At 49.7% G+C, this 19,259-nt stretch overlaps 2 protein-coding genes across 3 annotated transcripts; one reads left to right on the top strand and one right to left on the bottom strand.

Annotated features, from left to right (window-relative positions):
- Positions 1-523: 523 nt before the first annotated feature.
- LOC144152835 (osteopetrosis-associated transmembrane protein 1) lies at positions 524-3,457 on the bottom strand. The gene is made up of 6 exons (XM_077684317.1): positions 3,018-3,457; positions 2,711-2,828; positions 2,535-2,647; positions 2,334-2,459; positions 1,455-1,617; positions 524-808 (listed from the first exon to the last, which is right to left on the bottom strand). The coding sequence occupies exons 1-6, from the start codon at positions 3,306-3,308 to the stop codon at positions 729-731; spliced, it is 891 nt and encodes a 296-aa protein (XP_077540443.1). The 5' UTR covers positions 3,309-3,457; the 3' UTR covers positions 524-728.
- A 165-nt stretch (positions 3,458-3,622) lies between these two features.
- Positions 3,623-14,182, top strand: Gdl (gonadal protein gdl). 2 transcript variants are annotated; one of them, XM_077684318.1, is made up of 5 exons: positions 3,623-4,034; positions 4,117-4,277; positions 10,622-10,728; positions 11,457-11,528; positions 12,976-14,182. In XM_077684318.1, the coding sequence occupies exons 1-5, from the start codon at positions 3,817-3,819 to the stop codon at positions 13,291-13,293; spliced, it is 876 nt and encodes a 291-aa protein (XP_077540444.1). In that variant the 5' UTR covers positions 3,623-3,816; the 3' UTR covers positions 13,294-14,182. The 2 variants fall into 2 exon arrangements, with proteins under 2 accessions (XP_077540444.1, XP_077540445.1); XM_077684319.1 differs by having other exon boundaries at positions 13,016-13,290.
- The last annotated feature ends 5,077 nt before the right edge of the window (positions 14,183-19,259 follow it).

Raw genomic sequence — 19,259 nt, 5'->3', positions numbered from 1 at the left:
TTTTTTCACACCACCAGTGATGAGAGTGCCAGTTACCTTGTAATCGTAGAATGAGTGACACAGAACAAAAACAACTGAAAAATAATAAAGATCATGCACTTTAAACACCATGTTTTACTCGTAAATAATTGTTTTTGTAATTACAGCATGCAGAAACTGCGCCAGAGGATGACCGTTCGCGTGTCAAAGGCCTTTGTGAACCTCAAAGGTTGTTGGTGGTACTCCTTTGACTCAAATGGCATTTCAATGAAGGCCTTCAAAAAACGTCGAGTAGCAGTTCAAAAGGTGTCATTTGAGACAAATGACATTTGGCTCAAAGGCCTTCGAAACGCTCGTGTAGCACAGGTATTAATTAGTCTTGTCAGAAGCAATATTTGCAGTGGACCAAGAAATTGTTAAATGGGGGAACCTCCTTCTGTATTTGAAATTAACCATCAATTGCATACCATTTAAAAACACACCTTGGAAATTGTGGATTCAGGTGCTTTTTGGCACAGAGAAATCCACAAACGAAATTAACACGTTATTAGGCCTATAACGTTCTTTTTTATTTATGAGCACAAAGTAACTGCTACACATTAAAATCTGGCAGATACTCATGGACATACTTAAATTAAAATTTCTTGCACTTCACGCAGCACATTGGCACCACTGAAAAAAGTGGCAAAGTTGACAACAAATCTCCAGCAATAAAAATTCAATGGTTACAAGGAACGCAAAACGGTCTGTCAGGATGCAACAAGCCTTGGTGAGCAGCTGCCGGGGGATGTCGACCCGTAGCGCGACCTTCGCCTCAGCAGGCGTCTGGCTGCAATGAGAGAGAACACACGCATCTCGGTACAACACACACAGCTCTGAGACCAAGCGCTCACACAACCCTGACGCTGTCATAACCAGAAAGCTAGACGTGTAGCTCCTTACCAAGCCCACGCAACAAAAAGTTTGGAGGGAAGCCGTAAATTTCAGGATGTTTTACCAGACTGAAATGATTGAGTAAGAGAAACTGTTCCTTGATTGTAGTCCACCGACTAAGCTCGATTGCCTCGTTGGCCTCAGCCTCTGGCTGACATGCGCTCCCTGTACGTGCACGTGTGGCCACTGAGGCATAGACAGTTACAACGTGCATCAAACTGATGTAAGCGAGTGGCATACGCCATGTATCCCACAACTGGCCTAGGACACAGCAGAATTTGCTGCGGCAAAACGATCAGCACCTGGACTTGGCAACTTCAGCACAGTGTGGGACGTGGATCAGTTCAAATTATTTTCCCCCAACACTGATTCACCATGCTTTGGCAAAGAGAAGAAGGCTGACACCATATAAAAAAAAAAAAATCAGATAATGAGCTTCAACAGAAAACAATGCGCACGATCACCAGCCCAAAAGCAAGGAAATACAATTGTGTTATTTACTGTGAAGGTGTCAGTGCAGAAGAGTGGTAAAGGTTACTAACGTTGAACTAGCTCGGTGTTGAGTGGAGAGATGATGACGCCTGTCCCAGCGTAGAAGAGGACGACCAGGAGTGCCACCACTCCAGTCACCACGAAGGAAGGTGCGTTCTGGTAGTGGTGCACCGAGCAGAGGTGGGAGCTCCAGAGGAAACGCGTGGCGTTCATCTGCACACGGCCAGCACGGGTGGAAAGACACGGATCGCTTGCTTGTTCAGCTACGAGTTTCCAGCACGGCAGTTTGCCGCTTGTGTGGGGCACAGAGGCCTTTTTTTCCCTCTCCAAGTTGTAAAGGGTGAAACGAGACCGGACAGCATTTTTGTTGCTTACACTCTACCACACGGAAGTGGTGTCTAAACACGCGGCTCCAAGTTTGCATCTCGTGCCGCGCCTGTGCAGCTCCGGTCATGCTATGCAAATGCAGCTTCTCATTAGGCAGCACGCAGGACTGCTGCAGCCTACCCGATAGCTAGCAGAGGCCATCATCGCTGCACAAAGTGTTGGCAGTTTTACTGTTCAACAGTGAAGCTGCACTGGCCTGCCTGTGTGCATGCACCCAAACATAAATAAGGCCACGCCTGGAATGGCCTGGCACAATGTGGCACGAGCACCGGCAGGCAAAAAACGCAGCCCCGGTTTCAGCTCCTCAACATCCGACATTTTCCGCCATTTTGATGATTAGTTTTGTTCTTCAGGTTAATTCGTTAGTTGCTTTATATTTATGTGAACAAAATCGGGGAGAGAAAAGCAGTACTATATGCAGCATACACAAGAAAAGGTAGCCAGACGAGAAATCATTTGTTCGCGAGCACTCGCCCAGTCTACGTTTTCGCTGCCCCGTGTTCTAGTCGCACTGATGAATCGACGAGTCTCAAGCTGCTCACCGCATCGACCATGTCAAAGCAAATGTAACCATTCTTGTTTTTCTGTACAAGGCCGTTGTAGAAGGCATTCAGGTCCTTGTAGGGACGCTCGCAAGTCAAGCAAAGGTTCGTCAAGTTCTTGGACTCCTGCGAAAAGTCGGAAAAGACAACATGTCCTGCCTGCGGCCGGCATTTAGCTCAAGGGGAAATAAGCACACTCACGGCCTCCGACTGGTTTATGCACTTGTTCATTTGGTGCAGTTTGTGGAAGAAAGTGACCGTCTCGTTGCATATGGTGTGAGTGCCGTTGCCCACAACGGGCTCCCGGTAGCAGCCTGGCGGTGCAGAAAAATGCCACCGTGAACACTCGGTGAACGGTCACCTTTTACCACCCTCACCATCGCACGAGGCGCTTTTCCACAGGTCTTGGATGTGCTTGAAGGTTTTGTCCACGACGGACACTTTTGCAGTCGAGAAAAACTGCACTTGGCACTGCCGTGTTGCCGGATCGGTGGTCTGAGCGGCACGGAGAAACAAACTTGTGAAATAGCCTCCCCCACAAACACTGCGCTAAGCAAAAAATAAAAAGGCACTACTTTTGTCGTGCAAGAAACATTATCAGCCATCAGCCCGCATTGAATAAAGCGCAAAATAAAGCAGGCACACTCTAGCAAGTTCCGGCTTCAAAAATACCGGATTTCGTACATTAGTTGTGAGCTGGTAGAATATGCCGATGGCGTTTCCGTACAGCTCGGCGCAGTTCGTGCACATCGTGAAGGGTTGAGCTTTCATGAGAGCGCACCGCTCAAACAGGGAGGTCACGTCGGCGATCGTCTGCAAAAGCGTCGTGCAGTTCTCCCAGGGGTGATCGTCGGGATATCCTCCGACCTCGGCGGCGAACTGAGCTTGTGCAGCTTCAAGCCCGACGAACAACAACACAGTCGCCAGGAGCACAACAAAACACGTCTGCGCGAGTTGCTTAGATGACAGACGCATGGTGTACGGCTCCCTGCGCACATCTGTTGATTACCACTGCTGTGGCCTGTCAAATCACGTTCGCATCGCCCAGCGAGCTACCAAAACATGACTAAAGAGAAGTGAACTGTCGATGCCACCCACTTCCGGATCGGCTGGTGATATCATCGCGTCCATGAATATCTCCGACCTTGGCTTGTCACCAGTTGGCCGATCGTCACAGTCACGCAGATAATTGGTGTAACAAAAATAGTAATTTTAGCACCATTTTGTTGTATACAGTTATTTAAGACTGCTGCTTTTTAACATCATTGTAAACTTTTCTTGCAGTCTCAAGCTTGTTGTATGCAACTGTGGACACTGTGGATGCGCGCATGCGCGTCTCTCCGCCACTTCAGGTACCGTGTTTATGCCGTGTTTACCCAGAGCTCTTCGATGTTGACCTGGTTCCTGCGGTGTGCCGGTTGCGTTTCGTTTCACTCTCTGTTCCACTTGTGCCCGTGTTTGTGAGCCATGCGATGGTCACAGAATGCTACCATTTTCCTGCTCCACGACTAGCTTGTCGTCCGGCCCAGGGCAGACCATGAACAACTACTTAACCCACAGCGGGACCCAGCCGGTAGCCTCATGTTCGGGACTGTCAGTAAACAGTGCCGTCGCGGACGAGCTGGCCAAAAAAGAGCATCTCCAGCAGAGACATTATGCTCTGTTCAAGGAACTCCAACAGATGTCTGCGGAGTTGCCTCAGTAAGCCGCAGTCCTCGTTTCCACTTGAGCACTGCGCAATGTTTGTCGTCGTGTGATCCGCCCGCTTTGTTGTTTCGTGCAGGAAGTATCAACAACGGCTGCCGTACGAGCTTCTTTCGAGCCTCGCAAACTCCTTGCTGGATGGCACCGTGTACGATATCGTGCGCGGCCTCAAAGAGCTGCAAACGCTAGACGAGGCCACGCTGTTTTCCACCCGGAAGTCGGTCTTGAACTCGCATCAAGGTTAGCGCAACATGCTTTTCATTTCATCCTGTACGCCGGCAATTTGTGTAAACCGTTGCTTCTGCCACATTTGATTTTTACCACTCCAGAACATATTTCGAATGGCAACCCCAGGGAACGGATCTCGTGTTCCGTTTCGCAGAGGTTTCGTAACAGCCAAAAAACGTCAGCAGCTGACTGTTCCGAGAACAACAAATAAAAAATAACGGCTCATGTGTAGATCTGTCTACATCGAGTGAATCCACAATTGGAATGTCGTGCATGTACAGGTACAGCCGTGAGCTGAAGTATACGGACCCATAGAGTTTCTTAGTAAGTACAGGGTGTTGCAACGATAACTGGAACACTTTAAAAATTTTTCCTGAGCGATCCGCCGCTCTGTTCGCGCTCAAACTTCACACAAAGGTCGCATTTTGTGGTCTATTTTGTTTGACACCGGGAACAACAACGGTACTTACCTGTTTATCCTGAAAATAAATAAAAACGATTTTCGCCTATGGGAAAATGGCGGCGATTTGGACGTGCGAGCCCGAAAACCGGGTTTTCTGATCGTCTGTTAGCTCATTTCTAGGTGCATTTTCTGATCGTCTGCTGCACCATTTGGCTCCGTACGTGAATCCCACACGTGCGTTTCACTCTGCAGGTGGTTCCGTCGTTCCAACATCAACTTGCGCTGGCTCGCACGTTCAAATCAGCGGCCATTTTCCCATAGGCGAAAATCGTTTTTATTTATTTTCAGGATAAACAGGTAAGTACCGTTGTTGTTCCCGGTGTCAAACAAAATAGACCACAAAATGCGACCTTTGTGTGAAGTTTGAGCGCGAACAAAGCGGCGGATCGCTCAGGAAAAAAATTTAAAGTGTTCCAGTTATCGTTGCAACACCCTGTATATTGTAAGAAACTATGTACGGACCCCGGGAGCGCCGACCAAAACTAACCAATGCGCCACCTGGTCGAGCGGCACCTACTGTCGAGACCGCGCACAGCGCAGGCGCGGCCAATCAGGATTGCATGCATGTCACTATCACTTGCTCCTTAGTGATTGCTTCTTGCCTCGATAAATCAGCGCCAGGGGAACCACGCCGCGCAGTTAGGGGAACACTGCCGGGCACCGCCCTATCATCGAAAACGGTGCGACTCACCTGTTATGTTGCAATGGTGCTATGCTGTCGCACATAGCGTGCTGTGGCTGCGTTGGGCTTGTAGCCTTTTTTATTCGGTATCACAAGGTCGCAGCGGAAAGCATTGCTGTAAATACATCTGAAAAAAAAAAAAGGGGGGGCAACCAACGTGGGTGCCTTCTCTTTGCTCGCAATAATGTAAGGGCTTATTTGCACCTGCTGCAAGGAAAGCGTGTCCCCTAATGAAACAGGCTTACCATTGCGTTACTAAGAACCCTATCCTATTCAGCTTCCACAACCCCTTGCTCCTCATCACCAAATCCCGCAATTGTTCACATCACACCCTATTACAGCGCTTATATTTTTGCAAAGGACACCCACCGAATCGAGCATAGCAGCTTATTCGTGACCAATCTGTCGGTGTGTGTGTGTGTGGGGCAGTTCATATAGTTCCCATATAGTATTGAACAGCTGAAAAAGGAATACCACATGGCTGATTGGTGAGGTGAAACACAGCATATCTTGCTTTTGGAGCATTTAATACTTCTTCGAAATTTCAAAACGAAAAGGAAAAAATGGCGGCCCATGAATTATATGAATGCATCCAGGAAAGCTGACATTCCCACGTTGCTTTATTTTAATAAACTAAAGTTATTAAGATGTAAGATATATACAAAAATGGCTTACGATTTTTTCCTATTTTCACGAAAATATTAACCAAATTAGCTCAAGAAACTAAACGCAATCATTTCTAGTTGGCCTAAACACAGCAGTATTTGTCAAAACCTTAGCATGGAAGGTTAGCATAAATAATTTTTCAAGTTTGCTTACATATTCAGGGCGCTATAATTTCACGACTATCCTCAAACGCGGCAAAGGTGGTGTTTGGTCATACTATTTTCTTTGACTGCACTGTGATTTTCTTTTTCTGCTTTATTTTTTGCTTCAATATATGACACGGGGGAGATGCAAAAGAAAAGAAAGAAAGAACTTCAAGCACGAGATAATCACCAGCGCGCCAACTGTGGCAGCGGAGCAGCGATTGCGCCAGCGTGCCGTTTCCACAGAAGGTGTGTTGACCAGCAGGCAGCAAAAAGGCAGCGAGGTTCCCCTGCCGTCAGTTTACAGAGCGTGCGGTAATCGTGAAGAAGCGAGTGATTACGGCATGTGTTCTGTACTGCTAGGCAGTGCCTGCACTGTGCGCGCTCTCGACATCAGGCACTGCACAACCAGCGATCAGTTTTGGCCACCGCTCCTGTGGTCCGTATACTTCAGCTCATGGCTGTACGTCCATGTTGGATGCCGTGAAAGGCGAAGCAATGGTGCTCACAAGTCCACCAGTGCATACGAAACGGGCAAACAAAAGAAGCGAAGCGGAGGCAAGCTACGGACAAGTGCAGTGCAGGTATAAAACAAGGAAACACGTGCCCAGGGAGGTGCCTAATCATAATTTCTTGTTTTCGGGAGGAGCCAGGTGCGACTTCTTCTGGCGCATCCCGCAGGCAAACTGCATCCTTGGCAGTAACGAAAGTCGAGCTGGTTGGCACGGTTGCATTCTTCTAACAGCGCTAAAATGACGGGGACAAAGTTGGTCTTTCTTTCTCTGTCGCCGTCATTTTAGCGCTGTTAGAAGAATGTATCCTTATGTCCGAACAGACGTACTACTTCAAAACTGTGAATGCGAATGAGAGGGCGAGTAATGGTTGCCACTTGGCACCACTAAAGCCCTTAAAAGCACTAAAGTGCATTCAGTGGTTGTCGAATGGACCCTGTGAAGCCTACTGCCCAACTTTTTTAGTGCGCACAGTCACTTAGCTCAGGGTTGGCCCAACAGTAGCAGCCTGCTTCTGTGCTGTCGGAGGACTTATGGTGGGCCAGTTGGTGCATCTTTAACGTGAAGTGAAAAACTGCGCAAATTTGAGACGGCCACAAAAGGAGAGAACACGAGACGGGCACAGACGTGCAACCAGTGTGCACTGCCCAGCTAGGCAAGCCTTGCACACCTGACACGGCAAGTGCACTGGCTCTCCGTGGCGCTGGCAGCCGCTCCCGAAGCGTGGCCGACGGGTGCTCTGCCAACGGGTCCCAGGCAGACGAAAGGTGCCTCGCCAGTCCCGTGCGGTGCACAAGGTTCTGGTGGAGTCTGCAGTTGGGAATCGCTAAGTGGAGCTTGAGCTTCCCGGGCTCCTCCTCCTCCTTTTTTTTTTTTTTTTTTGAAGTAGGAGTCTATTTTCGGGCTGGTGCTTGTTTGCGGTGATGACATGTGGGTGCTGATTCACGAGTTTGCATGCCATGAGGATTATGCAGTTGCCAACATTGCTTGTACGTCAAACTGCGCACACGGACGGGACAAGGAAAAGAAGAGACGGGACGAGTGCAGACTCACAACTAGTCTATTGAAAAATTGAGCAGGCTAGTAATATACCCACACCAGCACGTGCACACACATGTCAACATCCTCATCGCATGATATAACGGTTTAAAAATTCATACTCATTTCCATACAGAGATGTGGATGGTTCACTCACACACTGTTCACCATGCTTTCGAATGAAGAAGGCCTCGATTAATCCCCTTGTCACCTGTTCTCAGCTTTTGCTCAGCGCTTTCGTCAGAGTCAAAACCGGCTCGCACAGCTTGGTTTCACAAGCCACGCAGGGGTGCGGAAGGTGGGAGCCTGTTTTGTTCTGCATATTCAGCTGGTGTTCCCTTAAACGGTCGTTTAGACAGCGGCCCATTTGACTGATGTGCACCCGCCCGCATGTGAGCGGGATCATGTACACTACTCCGGTTGCACACTTCACGTATGGCATTGCGTGCCGTTTTAGGCAACCTGGTGTCTGTTCCATTCCTTTCAGGATCTTGGGGGCACTGGCTAGCCAACTTGTGAGGCGCAGATGAAACGACCGTCACTGTGTGCCTGCCAGACACATTTTTGAGGTTGTGTGCCACTCGATGGATGTATGGAACAACTCTTGCGCCTAAGGCCGTCTGTCCTCTGGGGTGTGTTCCCTTTCAACTTCTGTAGCAAGGACTCGGCCACCGCTGTCTCAACCATTAAGGCAAACCAAGCGGCAAGCGATCGGGCAGCCTGAGGATCGAAACCTTCCTGAATGTTGGGATGGCTTGAATGTGTTGGTGCTCCTTGAAGACAAGAAGAAGCAGCTGCCCTTTTTACGGTCTTCGAGTGCGCAGACAGATAAGGCAGTAACCCTTTTCGCACCTTCGGTTTGTAAAGCCAACACAAGTGGTCTGATAAAAACGTGATGTTGATGTCTAAAAACTGTGAGCAGTCATTGTTAGGCAACTCGTGGGTAAAAGACTGGCGTTTTCCCAATTATTGGAACTTGTCTAAAATCTGGTAAAAAGCATCATAATAAGTTAAAACAGGTAAAATGTTAAAAAATTTTAAGAAATCATCAACATATCTAAAAACTTTATTACCTGCCCATCCAGGTCACGCTCCAAATTCCAATCAATGCTGGCTAAAAAAAATTTCACTAAGAACCGGTGCCACGCATGAACCAATGCACACACCCTTACGTTGCACAAACAACTCTTCCTTAAAAGCAACGAACGTAGATTGCAGATAAAATTCAAGTGAAGTCATAAAGTTATCTACCATCATGCCACAGGAATTCTGAAAGGCAACAACATTGCGGTCTCGGTGTACTCGAACAGCTACACAGATCTTTGTGCGGAATAGAATGAAACAAATCAGTCACATCCACTGAAAACGCATAACCAATGGGCATGCCAATGGGCATAACCAAAGAAAACCACCTCGTCAGAATTTTTTGCATAGGGATCCAGCGATTTTATGCTTGCTCAGGTGCTTCTGCACAAAACGGCTTACCTGGTGTTCCCACGAACCCGTCTCACTGACTATACGCCTAAACAGGGAGTTGTCTTTATGAGTCAACACTGTGAAAAAAATTTCAAGGCTGCCGATTTTGGACTGACTAATTGATTTTGCCAGTTTGTCAAGGGACAATTCTTTACACAAAGCGGAAGCACTTGCTTTTACCTTTGCAGCCACGCCTTCCTGGGTGAAAAGTTCTTTTGGACAGCCTGACGGGCCTTTTCATTGTAGGTCCCTGACTGCAAGACGAGAAATCCTCCTCCTTTGTCTGCTTGCAGCATCACAGGTCATTGTCCTCGAAATACTTCACAGTGCATTGGGCAGTCTCCACGGACACTGACGGCCTGTTCTTCGACGTCCTCAGCAAGCAGTCCATGCCCTCCAGCAGGCAGCGTTCTCAGTCCTCTTCCTCTGCCTTATCCGCAACGCGCCTGTTTAGTGTCAACAGCTCATGCGCCGGATTCCTCGGTTGAAGGCTGAACTTGGGGCCCTTCTGCAGCTTGGCATCACCTAAAATGACTAGCCCCATGTTCACTTGAGCCTTGCCACCTTTAGATTCACGCAGCTGAGAACAAGGGTTTGCCACAAAAACCCTTTTGCCTGGCCAGGGAGACGCTGAAAGGAACGGAGCCTCACCTCCCCGACTCGGTCGGCATCCTGGCTGTAGGTCATGACACACAGAAGCCTCTCCTGTCGACACAACTCTGACCCAAGAATCTTGCAGACGCGTCTTGCATGTCTGGTGTCTTGCATCTTGCAGGTTGCCTGAAACGACAGGCGACGCCATACGTGAAGTGTGCAACCGGGGTGGTGTGCATGATCCCGCTCACATGCGGGCGGGTGTGCATCGGTCAAACGGGCCGCTGTCTGAACAACCGATCAAGGGAACACCAGCAGAACATGCGTAACAAAACGGGCTGCCACCTTCCGCACCCCTGCGTGGCTTGTGAAAGCAAGCCACGCGAGCCGGTTTCGACTCGGACGAAGGCGCTGAGCAAAAGCCGAGAACAGGTGGCCTCCTTCATTCGAAAGCATGGTGAACAGTGTGTGAGTGAACCATCCACATCTCTGTATGGAAATGAGCATGAATTTTTAAACCGTTACATCATGTGATGAGGATGGTGATGTGTGTGCATGTGCTGGTGTGGGTATATTACTAGCCTGCTCAATTTTTCAATAGACTAGTTGTGAGCCTGCACTCGTCCCGTCGCTCCTTTTCCTTGTCCCGTCCGTGTGCGCAGTTATACGTACCAGTATGATGAACCAACTAGCCCAACAACATGCATTACTGCCAACATTGCTCTCATGATCTTTGGGGTCTGTGTGTGACACAAAGTGAATGAACTTGACCGGCTTTTCAGAAACTGAAGCGGAGCTTGTGAGGAGGCAGAAAGAGCAGAGGGAAGCCTTGCTTGCTGCTGGGCAGAGCCTTCCTCTGATTAGCCTGGCCCAGGAAAAGGAACGAGAGGTTTGTATTGCCTAATCATCCGCTCAGCCCATGTGCTAAGGAGCCTGACTGGGAAAGAATGATGAGTTGTGTTCGTTTTGCGTCCATTTGCGGTCGTTCCGGCAGCCAGGCCTCTGGCACACTCGGAAACCGACCGTGCTTGCTTTTTGCCATGCCTTCAGCCAGTCGGGGCCCGCCCAAAGTGGCTGCTTCTAAATGGACCCAAACTTGGACTTTCGCCACTGCTTGTGGCCTAGCTTAGCGGCACAGATTCACTTATACCCATAGATGCTGTTTGATGAGTCTGCAAAATGCAAAGTAGACAGAGTACAAGCTTCAAAGAGAAGTGCAGTTTCTCCCCCTCTCTCTCTCTCTGGCTTCACCTCAGTCGTGTTTTGTTTGAACTCTAATATGCACGTCGTGCAGCGCTTATTCAGTAAGTGCGCCAATCTTTTGTGCATCAGGAGGATAGCTCATAATCGTCGTAGGCGCCTCTTTTTTGCTATGGGCCAGGCACGTCGGGGGGAGCCTGCAGGATGGGCCTCCAGCTGCACTGTTGCTGGTGCTCCTACTTTCCCACGACTGTAATCGAGGCTTCCTCATTTGTTTCCTGAAGTACGCGTGTTTGAGATAAGCTGAAGCGTACGTGCAAAATAGTTGCATGCTACTTTTTACTCCAGCTTTGTGTTGTAAGCTGCACGGGGCTGTGCTTGAGTGTTGGCCTGTCCTAATGGCGAACTCCACTGCAGGCCATGAAGAAGATGCACACGGAAGAGGTGAACCGCCTTGACATGAAGATCATCACTCAGCTGGACCAATGCGTGAGTTCAAAATGGGGCTGACCAGGAGTGAAACTCGGATCATGGCAAACGCTGAGCTTGCAGGCAGAGGTTAATGCGCAGTTGGCATGTTGACACAAAAGCTGAACCCGCCTCGTGTACAGGGCTCAGTCATTCATCTGTGCTGGTTTCCATTGGAATTGGAGAAAGCGGTGTCCTTCTTTCCATGCATTCTGACGCCACCTGAGCGAATGTGCTGGTTCGGGGCCGCTTGGGCCCACGTGGTGCCTCTTCGGGCCCCCACCAGTGGCCTGGCTTGCTCGAGTGCCTCGCCAGCGCAGGAACAGGAGCAGTCATGGCTGTTAATGGCAGAGCTCCAGATTTGGCGCACACACACAATTTGGCCACCTGAGCAGCTTTGAACAGCGAATTGCAGCACCGTTACAGTGGCGCAGGTGAATCCAATCGTGAAGTGTGTGGTCGCGCCCAGAGTTCTTCAATATAAACCAGTTGTGAATCCTGGCGGCCGAGCCCCCTGCTTCGTGGAAGCTGAGGGGCAAGTGTACCGGTGCGGCACCTGGGGGATGGGAACTCGACTTTGCCTAACGCTTACTTAGCAAAATAAATAAAGCTTGCTTTCTAAATTAGAAAACAAAACTTGGGTAGTATCTGTTTACGTTTCCCCGGTTTTTCTTTTTATGCCTTGTGGCAGCAGCCTGAGCACCTACTACTTCAACTTTCTGCCAACAGGCAACAGGCTCGTCCCCTTGCCCTCTGCCTGCCAGTGTTTGCCCCGGTGCAGGGGGCAGCCGCGGGCTGGCCTTTGATACATGGGAGCTGTTACGGAATTATGGAAGAAGAGGAAGAGGACCGCGTACTATCATCGGGATCAGGGGCTAGAGGAGAAAGAAGCGAATAAACCTCGGTCCGGCTCAGCCATGGCCTCGCGTCTGCGTCCCGTTCCATAACAGGACCTATGGGGAGTTTCGCTACTGGTACATGTCGAGTCACCCTGGCCATGCCACCCGGTCTCCCCTTTCAAGTGAGGCAGCATAGAGAACTCACTTTTATGCCTCAGAGTTTGCCGGTTCCTGCCCAACACAGTGCACAAATGCAGTGCGGCATCTAATGTTTTGTTCTGAATTTTTGTTTACACGCGTCAGTGATTGTTCATGCCTGCCCAATTCAATGCAGCGCCAGTGGTGTGTGCGTTGTTGATGGAGCAGGAATACATTTGTGGCAGAACTCTATAAATGTAATAGAAAGCCTTTGGACGGGCTGCAGTTTTGTAATAGTGGACACATGCCTTGCCAGCAAAGACAGAGGAACCAGCACAATTGCCACTGGTACTATTGGTAACGTTTTATCCTATTGTAAGGTGGTGCACGTTGTGGTCTTTGTGCCACGACATAGCGAGAGACTGAGCGTGCTGCAGAAATCCAGATGCAAGTAGCACTTGGCTGGACTAAAGTTGCGCACTGACATCCAGTGGTGGGAGCAGCAGTCAGCAGCCGTGGTTCCTTGCACAGGTGAGCGACCAGCAGGTGACCCTGGAGAAGGCTGGCGTCCCGGGCTTCTTCGTCACCAACAGCCCCACGGAGATCTCCATCCAGATGTACCTGCTGCAGTTCATCCTCAGGCTGGGCAGCAGCCCCTGATCCCCCTCCAGGCTGGTCCCGTGGCAGCCGCAATGAATGCCTGCCACAATGGCAGCGCCCCAATTTGCAGGCGCCTCTACTTGCGTTTCGTGAGCTTTCTCCAGACAAAGGCCACCGCGACCGCAACATGTGCACGGTTGCATTATTAACTGGCTCTCAACACCTGCCGTGTTTTGCCGCTGGCAAGGTCTTTGCACAGTGTTTGCTGATGAGGCCCCACCGGAACGTTGCTACACTTGCCGAGCGAGAAGAGTGCAAGTGGTGTGGTGGGCATTGTTTCTTCTGCACTTTGCTTGCGAGGATACAATGAGCGCACTGCGACTCTTGCCGTGTGTGGCGTGTGCATCTAAGGTTTTGAGGCGAAGCCGACTTCAGAGGATCGATGTAAGCGTGGTCTTTGTAAGCTGGCTTGATTGCACGGGGAGCGGCCGGGGCGTGAGTGCAGCCGACAAGTGTGCCCCGAGCGCGTTGATGTGTGTCACGAGTAACCGTGAAATACTCAACCCGCGTGTAGGGACATCGAGCTTGGCCTGTTCGATGCTGGCTGGGAGGTAAATGCTGCACCAGTGCCTTGAGCCAGCCTGTGGCTGTGTTGCGCGCAGCTGAATAACAGGTGGCATAGCAACTTTGTGTCCTTTGGGAGACCTGTTCTCTGCTGCACCCAGTTTTGGGGTCTGCTGTTGACCGAGGGAACTGTTTTCTGAGGAGGCCTTGCATGGCTGTTGCTGCACCCGAGCAACGCTGCGGCACATTGGGAACGGGGAATGTCCCACCATTTGGCACTGACTCCTGCTGTGGCCAGTGGAAACCACAGCAGGGGACGTGACACATCCCACGCCAGCTCTTGGGAAGCTGGCGCCAGCTAGTGAAGCATGTGCAACTCTAGCTTCTGAAGATTAGCACTTTCGTCACTTCGGAAAAATCGTTGTTTTTGGTAATGCCTACTTTCCATTTTTCTTTTTCGTAATGTGCTTGCGGTGCATGCACATCTGTGTATTTTCTGTTTTTCTGCCCTAATAAACATTCAGTTGTTAGTCAGCGATCGTCCCGTATCATGACTCCAATACCAACTGGCCCAAATTTCCCTTTTCCTGTTGTTTTTTGGCCTTCCTGGAAATATTTTTTTCTTGCCACAGACAATGAGTGATGCTGATATGTAAGATACGAAATGATAGACAAAGAATAGAGCTTTCTAACAGTAATAATTTCAAACAACAGATTTAATACAAATTTTATTTAAAAATTAACAAAACCAAAAATAAAAAGAAAAATGATAAAAACATCAATGCCACTTTGCACAGGGTACACAAAAAATTTTGAAATATACAATTTGAACATGAGGGAATTATAAAGTAACACTGCAAAAATGAGCTCCCTAAGTACAAAAGTTATTTAGATACACACAATTATATAAACACTTGTGCCTACCGGTTATTTTCGGGTGACGGTCCAGGAAATATTTTTCCTTGCCACAGAAAATGATCGATGCTAAAGTGTAAGTTACGAAATCGAAGAATGGGGCTTTCTGATAATATCAATTTCAAACATGTATTGCAAATTCTATTTAAAAATTAACAAAGCAGAAAAAGTCTGAAGAAAAACAATGATGAAAACAATGCCACTTTGCAAAGGGTACTTATAAACGAAATTTTGAAATGTTCAATTTGAACATAAAGGCCAGAAAAGGTACTATGCAAAAATGAGATCTGTAAAGAAAAGTTATTTCCATACATACAATTATATAAGCACAAGTGCCTACGGTTGTTTTTGGGTAGTCCAGGAAATATTTTTCTTACAGTGATGGATGCTAAAGTGTAGGTTATGATATGATAGAGGAAGAATGGGGCTTTTCAACAGTAATTATTTCAAACTAGTAATTTTATTTTAAAAAATTCCGAAAACAAAAAGTAACAAACAAAAACATTGACGTTTTCGACGATAACCTCAATGCTACTTCACACATGGTAAACATAAAACAATTTGAAATATACAGTTTGACAAAAACCGCTTATAGAATAAAACTGCAAATATAAGTGGTGTCGGTACAAAAGTTGCATACAAAAATGTGTACAGCCGCGCGCTGCTCCGGAGCGCTACGCCAAGGTCAACAACGGGCCGTCTTCGTGGAGAAAACTCGGCTTTCTGTGCAGCCGGCGCCAATCGGGCGCGCCCAAACGTCGTCGACACCCTGCAGAGCTGCAGATAAGAGCTGTGGCCTTTCAGAACAGGGCCGAATCTGTTTACAACAGCGCGCGCCCGCGATAGTGACCGGAGAAGAAAGCGAAACTCAAGGGCTCACACCTGGTGATGGTCCGGGGCGACTTGACGCACTTTCGCTGACCGTAGGGAAGTCTGACGAATCGAAGTCGTCTTATGTGTCTGTGCTGCTACCATCATGCACAGATTCAAGCTCAGTTACATCGGAATCCGCCGAAATTCACCGTTCGCGCGATGCATCGGCGAGCGCCGGCGACGCCATAACTGAAACCACGTGAGCTCGTCTCCCCGCCGGCGAAGGACATTTAAAAATCGCCCACGCGGCGGAAAAACGAAACTCGAAAGCGAAACTGATAAAATACTTCCTCCTTTACCATTTGAATGGCGTTAGCGGTCCAGAAGAGCTCGGTGAACGCCAAAATTTGAATTTATATTCGTCGATAGCATGCTATCGATGGGGATAGGCGCGGTCATGAAAGTGTAAAAAAGAAAAACTGTCTGCCTCCATCAGACTGCCCTTGGAGCGGACCAACTTATCGGCTGGTACTGTAGGTCGTATGACGTACTTCATAATCTTACGCATACTGGAGCGCCATAGATTCGCCTCTGAATGCCTCTACTCATGGTGGTGGTGAAAAGCTTCCTTTCTTCCAAAGGCGCGGAGCATATCGTGACCCTAAGAGCAAGAGAATGCAGGGCCCCTTCAGCTGCCATCTTGCATCTTAAATTTGGTCCACCAGCAGCTCTCGTGGAAAAAGAAATTACACCGTGCGCAAAAACAAAGCAACCCGACAATGCTGACAACAAATGCGAGCAGCGCATCATTTCAAGAACTTCTTGTAACAATTATTAAGCAAATCTTTGCCCAACCAAAGTCACCCAGAGCGAAATATGTTTTTAGCGAACTACTCTGCTCGCCATCACTTAAAGGAGTGCTGACACGAAATTTCAAAGCTGAGATAACTATGTTAAATGCTTCCGTTTAATCAGGAGATATCTCCCAGCAAGTTTCAACAGCAACCGTTTGGCGTAACATATTTAAAAATTTTAATCTTCACCGGCACGAGAAAGCCCAGAGCGGGCCGACATGCAATCATCTGCTACTTACCCCAAACTGTTGACGTCGGGGCTCCCGTGACGAAGCTGGCTGTGGTTGGCGCGCGCTGCTACGGTGTGTACACGTCATGGTTTTGGGACTGACGTCATGCTGCCTGGGCACGTGGGGACCGCGTGGGGACGGTGAAGACCTCGCCCGGTCTGGGCGCGCGTATGCGCTCGCTCGCGCGCGCGTCCAGAGCGGCAGCGATACGGCAAGAATGGTGACGTCACGTTATACCTCCTTTCATGGCGGCCGCTCGGCGTTCGTTTTGTCGAAACCGAAATTGACACGAATAAACGACGCCGTAAATGAATGTTTACGCCGCGCTCGACCGTCGAATGTGTCATTCTATGATTAGTGGGCTGGTAGGCACGCATAGCAGCGAAAAAAACGTAACATGAAAATTTCTTGTCAGAGAGACAGAGAGAGAGAGAAAAAGCACTTTATTGAGCTTTGCGCGGTTAGAAGGCTGTTGTGGCTGCCGGTTCATGCCGGGCAGCGACGTCGGCGGCTCTGGTGACCAGGGAGATTTGGGTCCTGGTCTGAGCTCGCCAGTGCCTCCTCCCACTGCTCATTGGAGGATATGGGGGGAAAGGGTCTTTGATGCATCCCCATATGATGTGGGGAAGGGTCGCGAGGGCTCCGCATGCTTTGCAGTTTGGTGTGGGGTTAAGAGAAGGGTGAATGAGGTTGACCAATAACCTCGGGACAGCACAGCGGTTTGAGATAGGTGGTGAGGCAGTGGAAGTGGTAAACGAATATATCTACTTAGGCCAAGTTGTGACCCCAGATCCCAACCATGAGGCAGAGATAATTAGAAGGATCAGAATGGGGTGGGGTGCATATAGCAGACATTCTCAGATAATGAATAGCAGCCTACCATTGTCGCTGAAGAAGAAATTGTATGACACCTGCATCTTACCGGTACTCACCTACGGGGCAGAAACTAGGAGGCTCACTAAGAGGGTTCAACTTAAATTGAGAACGACTCAGCGGGCAATGGAGCGGAAAATGATAGGGGTAACATTAAGGGACAAGAGAGCGCAGTGGGTCAGGGAGCAAACTGGTGTTAAAGACTTCGCTCCAGCCCAGAAACATACAGCATGTAGAGCAGGGGGGAGAGCGGACAGCCCTGCTTTAGACCCCGCCGTACAGGTACCGACTGCGATCGATAGTCACCTAGGCAGGCCACCACGGTGTTGTTCTCGTACAGCCGGCGTAGGATGTCCATCAGTGTTTGTGGCATACCCAGGGCCGACATTCGGCTGAGCATGGGCTCGTGAGGGACGCTGTCGCGAAGAGGCCGCGACTCCTTCCGTGCCAGTTCAATTGTCTGGCTCAAGGCGAACAGATTGTCTTCGAGGCGGCGATTGGATCGCAAGCCATTCTGCAGCTCCGTCAGGGCACTGCGGGAGCACTCCGCCCTGCAGGCACTCATCCAGCTTTTCACCACAAGGGTAAAGTCCCGTACAATGCCAGAATATCCCCACCTTTCTTGCGGACGAGGCGCACGCGGCCGCACTGCCATCGGCTGGAACTGCCTCCCCAGCAATGGTTGCGGTGAAAACAAGGGTGTCGCGGGCCACATCCCCTAGGCTTTTCACCAAGCCCGCCGGCATTGCATCCAGACCCTGGGCCGTGCTCGAGCTCATTCCGGCAAGTGCTCGGTCCAGCGCGCGCCGAGACACCTGCCAGTCGCACTCGTAAGTGTCCGCGATACTGCCGTGTGAAGCGGACTAAGCTTCACTTCGCTCTTCAGTTGCATTGGGCGGCAAGGGGTCGTACAGCTGCGCCATGTGGCGGGTGAGGCGTTCCACGATGTCCCTGACGGGCGCGCCTGTTTCAGCCCGGAGCTCTGCTGGGGTGGGTTTCCGGTCAAGTGCTGCCACATACGCCCAAAACTTCTGGCTCTTTTACGTGTCACCCAGCAGTGCTTATGGATTGCAGCTGGTCGTGATCGTGAGCCGCGATAACTAACGTCATCTGGCGTATTTATTGGCCACTCATTTCGCGAACATAGACTGCGTCGGGGGTGAAATTGGGCAAATGCATTTGGCCCATTTTGATGCGTGAAACAGCACGATCTGTCTCATTTTCGCTGCGAACTACGATCTGCGTACATGTTTTCAGAAGGATCTCTGAACTAATTTCTAGCCGTCCCTTTTAGGGGCGAAGCTCCTAAAGCCATGGGTCTGTCCATCCCTTGTGTCTCGTGGTACGTGACCGCCGCATGCTTTCGGAAATGGCGCAAAGTGGACCGCGTTGCACGCGCAAGAACCGGCTGCAACCGGCAGCGCAAACTCGGCACCGGGAGCGCGAGCTTGTCTGTGTTCGCCAATGGAGGCGCGAGCGCACGTGCACTGCGAGGGGGAGATCACGCAAGAGATGAATGAATGAATGGCTTTATTGAGCAGGAGGCCGCCCTGGTTGGGGATTGGGTCAGGAGAAAAAAAAAAGTTTACAGTTAAAAGATCACTGTTCAATGTTCAAGTCATGGCTATAGCCCTAGCTCCTTTCACATCTGTGTCCGGGCACATAGATTAGAAACACGCATCACACTGCCTCGAACAGGCCACTCACAATCGCGTAGTTCGCCACACACTCAAGCGCGGAGGGGTCCGATCTAAGTAGGTCGAGGTGATCTTGCTCTGAAGATAGCGGGGTGAATTTCTGGATCAGTGTATCACGTCCTTTGGGGAAGGCAGGACACCTCCAGAGTAGGTGACACAAGTTCGGAATGGTGTCCGTGTCACAAAACGGGCAGAAGGCCGACCAAGTGACGTTTGGAAAGTGCCATTT

Source organism: Haemaphysalis longicornis, unplaced genomic scaffold (assembly GCF_048455015.1).
Source record: "Haemaphysalis longicornis isolate Haplotype H1 unplaced genomic scaffold, Haemaphysalis longicornis Haplotype H1 scaffold_9, whole genome shotgun sequence".
In the NCBI taxonomy this organism is placed as follows: Eukaryota; Metazoa; Arthropoda; class Arachnida; order Ixodida; family Ixodidae; genus Haemaphysalis; species Haemaphysalis longicornis.
This window is presented reverse-complemented; position numbering and strand designations above follow the sequence as displayed.